Source organism: Curcuma longa, unplaced genomic scaffold (genome assembly GCF_044706935.1).
Source record: "Curcuma longa cultivar G26 ecotype Majalengka, Jawa Barat unplaced genomic scaffold, ITB_CL_G26_1.1 utg2646_np1212_2152390_RagTag, whole genome shotgun sequence".
NCBI classification, from domain to species: Eukaryota; Viridiplantae; Streptophyta; class Magnoliopsida; order Zingiberales; family Zingiberaceae; genus Curcuma; species Curcuma longa.
In genome coordinates this window covers 287,166-291,831 of record NW_027435599.1, presented here as the reverse complement: position 1 = coordinate 291,831, position 4,666 = coordinate 287,166, and the positions used below count along the sequence as shown (strand labels likewise).

At 40.2% G+C, this 4,666-nt stretch overlaps 1 protein-coding gene across 1 annotated transcript; it reads right to left on the bottom strand.

Moving 5' to 3' along the window:
* Positions 1–1,318: 1,318 nt before the first annotated feature.
* On the bottom strand, positions 1,319–1,933 carry LOC141820086 (uncharacterized). Its single transcript, XM_074707370.1, has one exon. It carries the CDS (start codon positions 1,931–1,933, stop codon positions 1,319–1,321), a length of 615 nt encoding a protein of 204 aa, XP_074563471.1.
* Between the last annotated feature and the right edge of the window lie 2,733 nt (positions 1,934–4,666).

Here is a 4,666-nt window from a genome sequence, read left to right as displayed (position 1 = left end):
TATATACATTTTATAGAAAAAAAAATAATTAAAGAAGGAATAAAAATATGTATCAAAATTTCAATCATGAAGAAAGCACTCATGAGTAGGGCTGATTAATTTTTCCTTCGTCTCTATTATTTTCATCAGAGTAGTTATGCTGAGCACCCTCAGCGTCCATTTTAATTCTTATTGGAATATTACAGATATCTTTAAGCACCTTCCACCTCTCCAAAACATTCAATATTCACCACCTTTGCTATCCTATATTGTCAATCCACTAGACCACGATCTCAGTGAGTAACATCTCTCTATAAGAATCCATGGCTTTCTAATCCTTTCAAGTTTCAATTAAGTTTAAAGTGTTATTGAATTAATCTAATTAGTTAGCTTCGCTTTTGCCAATATCTCCATACATTTCCCAAACTAGACTAAGTGATCAGTTGTTAGAACCTAGCTACTGCATGATATATATAGATCATTTTAGATTATAATTAATTAGGAGGGATTATGGGCAAGATTTGTATATTAATCAGTCCATTTTTGGCTAAATCTAAAGTGACCAAGACATGTTAGTCATTTTAATGGATATAAAAGAATTGCCCATTTTGCTAAGTTTTGTTTATTAATCAAAAGGAAACTACTAAATTCTATGTTGTTATTTTTTATCAAGGACTTTTTGGCTACTTGCTTTCCCTATTACTGAATTAGGAAGAGTCAAGTTAAAAAGTGATGATCACTTCTTAATTACACAACTTTGATCATCCATCCCAATTTGGAAGCTCGGATCAAATGAAAATATGCTCTAGGATAGAGTATGATAATATTATGGGCCCTTCTCTTCAGAGGACTTCCCTTTTGAAGATGTTGGAAAAGGATGAACAGTAATGAAAGGAGAAAAAGAAAAATGATGAAAAGAAGGGACATGAACGAGGAATAAAGGTAAGAATTTTCCTTTTTTTGTCTGGTCTTTGACGTCTTTTATTTTCCTTTCCCGCCTTCCTCACTGTTTCTCTGTTTTCTTTCTATTTTCTTTTACTTACAAAGGTTGAACTATTCGCCATTGGTCAGCAATCCCATTTTCTTTCTATTGTTATTATTATTTGAGTTGGAATAATCTTCGTGAAGACATCTTTTTTTGTAAAATATTTATTATACATAAATTTTAAAATAGTTTGGTCATAGTAATATTAATTCTTACATATAAATTTGATTTAGTCATAAGGGTCACCTCGGAGAAGCCCATATATGAACAACCATAATTGAAACTAGTTAAATAATAATGTCAAATAAAGAACATAAATCATTTTAACAATACATAATTTTAACACGCAACTGATTAATTTGATGTGTTAACTAAATTATAAATTGGGAGAAGCAGGAGCCCGGTGAGCATAATCACGGATGCCATGACCGCTAGGAAGAGCAGGGAGGGAATAAGGAGCGCCAAGCGGGAAAGGACAGCGAGCACAAGGGTCACCGCGGAGAAGCTCATCATCGTCCCCTGCATCTTCGCGAGCTGGGCGCTGGGCTGGCGGAGGATGGAGTAGAAGATGAGGCCGACGGCGGCGATGAGGGAGAGGCAGGTGAGGGCGGTGCTGGCGGCGTAGAGGACGATCCGGTCGGGGTGGTTGACCGGATGGGGGTCGGTCAGCAGAAGCGTGACGGAGATGGAGAGGAGGGCGAGCGCCCAGTTGTAGGTCATCTTGCCCACGCGCTCGTAGTCCCTATCGTCGTCAGCGGCGGGGAGGGGCGTCGGCTCGGGGGCGGAGGCGTTGGGTAGGGGATGATAGTCCGGTCGGGTGGGGAGGTCAACTCGGTCCGACGGTGGAGGCGGTGGAGTTTGGGGATCAGTTTCCTCCGGTGAGGGTTCCTGATTTCTTTCACCGGAGGAGCGATCCGGGCCTTCGACGGACATGGCGGGTAACGCGTCGTCGACCTCAAGTGGAACCATCGCACCGTCGCGCCGATGAATTGACTTATATAGAATGGTCATGAGTACATTTTCATTTGGCCAACACTCAAAAGTGCGCCCAAAGAGGAAATCAATATTGATTGTTGATGCAGAATCGACTTCTAAAGAATCATGAAAACATTTTCAGTTTGCCTCAACCATTCATTGTGTTGATGATTCATTTCGAGTGTGAATTTTTTAATTTGTCATTCAGTGTGTAGTCCTTGTGCCAATTTCGACAAGTGTTTGAACCTTTATATTGTTCTTTGCATTAAACGAGTCGTAGACTAGACACACAACGAGGACCAACCACTATATTCTTCCTGCACTAAACAGTACAATTTATAGATGTGAATTCGACGAGCTCGATTGATTCACCAAACCCTCCCTCTTCTTTCTCATTCGCCATCGCTAAAATAGTCATCAAGCATCCGAGCAGATTCATGGACGGCGCCGATCTTCCTGCTATTCCTGGCACCGGCCGGTTCGCCTTCCCTGGGAGACTCCTCAGTTTCCTCGGTTTCTTAGTCGTCGTCAGGTACTCCTTCCTCATCATCCACGCCGTCGACCAGGTGCAGGCATCGCCGCCGGCCATGTCCTCCTCCTCCATCACGGTGGAACATGAACAGCTGTTGGCGTACTACCTGGTGTGGATGCTGGGCTTGCTCGCCATGCTGGTGCCACCATTGATCGCCAATTCTCCGCGCTTGATACGGTGGGCGGCACGAGCCATGAACTCTCTGTTTCCGGTGTTCAATCCTCTTCGTCCGATCAGACTCATGGACTTGCTCCGCTTCGGTCTGCAGTTCGCCAGTTTTCTCGGCTTCTTGATCACCGTCAGGTACTCCTTCCTTATCATCCACGCCGTCGACCAGGTGCAGGCATCGCATCCAACCATGTCATCCTCCTCCTCCTTCACGGTGGAACATGAACAACTGTTGGTGTACTACCTGGTGTGGACGCTGGGCTTGCTCACCATGCTGTCGCCACCATTGATCGCCAATTCTATGTTTCCGGCATTCTTCGACGAGCATGCCTAACTGCGCACCATCTGATCGATCGCTCATTCCACTCCTGGATCAGATATCTATAAACGAGCTCTGCTTAAATAACTCTTTCCTCTGCTCGAGGTTAATTTCTGTTCATGTTCATCGTGTGGTTTTAGCTGTAAGGTTTCTGTTTATTTGCGTGTGATATATATATCTTTGATTTCTGAATAATGAAAATTAAGGTTGTGGATCTTATAAATTATGACGTGATTGAGATGGACATCTCTTCTATGCCCTGTAATTGATGATTCTACTGAAATAATCATAATTTGGTTAAATCGATCAAAGGAATCAAATAACAATACAATACAATTGAACTAGTAGTGTATTAAGTGTAGCTTCTACAATCCTCAACTCTGTGTTTTTTTCCTTCTCTGCTTTCTTCTCTAATCCTCAACTCTGTTTTCTCATCATAAAGGCAAACAAGTTTGACTGACTGCTTTAATTAGATTCTCCTATACCCAATTCAGATTTCAAATAGAGCATATCTCAGAGCTTTCTATTCGACTGAATAGACTATTACTTCAACTGGAGACATGAATAATACAATTGAAACTGGTAACATAACAATGATAAAGAACATTCCTAATTTTAACACGCTCAACAACTGTTATATGTTTCTTTTTCATGTCACTTTAATTTTGTGTGCTAAATAAATATAAATTGGGAGAAGCAGTAGATAAATATTAAGTTAGATGTATATCTAGGGTATACCACATTCTGCTTTCTAGTTCATAAATGAGAAAAAAAGAATTTAATATCCTTCAAAGATGTATTTTTTAAAAAAAGAGAGATAAAGATAAATCCTAAGAAAAGAATTTTTAAATTTATGATTGATGAACATTCTGACGAAGAACCAAAACACAGTAATAAATTAAAAGTGGTACCATTCTGAGGAGCCTCGGATAGGTCTAATCGTCGACAAAAAACAAAAGAAGGATGCCAACGAACCATTCAATAGAAATCATACATAATGCCCACAATGAACAAAGAGACAAGATTGCAAATGATGGAGAAGTTTGAAGCAAACTACAGTTCAAATAAACAATAGAAGAAATCTGAATAATTCAATTTTAAGAATGACAAAACACCATAGAACTTCAATAAAAAATGCGGAAACACCGAAGAACATCAAGAACTTGAGCATACTTTTAAGTGTTTCGGTAAGCGAAATTAATTACCTTCGAAAACTTCAGCCGCAACAACTGTGATCAATGCTGAGCTGACATATTGTGGCACTGCATATGTGTCAGTGACTTTGAAGCTTAGTAGTATTCCCAATAGCACCAATATTTCAGATCCTAACAAGATTTGCCTTCATAAAGAAGAAAAAGCCGAAACAAATGTATTCGAGATCAGGAGACTTTTCTAAGTATGAAAAGGCTGAATAACAAAACACACCTGTCTTCAAACATGTTCCTAATGTAAGTCCTGACGATGGCGTTGACGGGAAAAACTAAGTCCCAGGACTGCCAGAAATATCGCCACTTGACCAATCGACCATCCAAAGTAATAACCACTAATGACACTAGATTCTGACAATAATATCTCCATTGCATACTTGAGCATGAAATATATCAGCAGCTGGACCTGTAACACAGTTGCAAGTTCCTTCACTAAATTGGACAACTTGGCCAAGCGTAGAGAGAAACAATGAATTGGCAAGTGCGTAATCTTGACTACT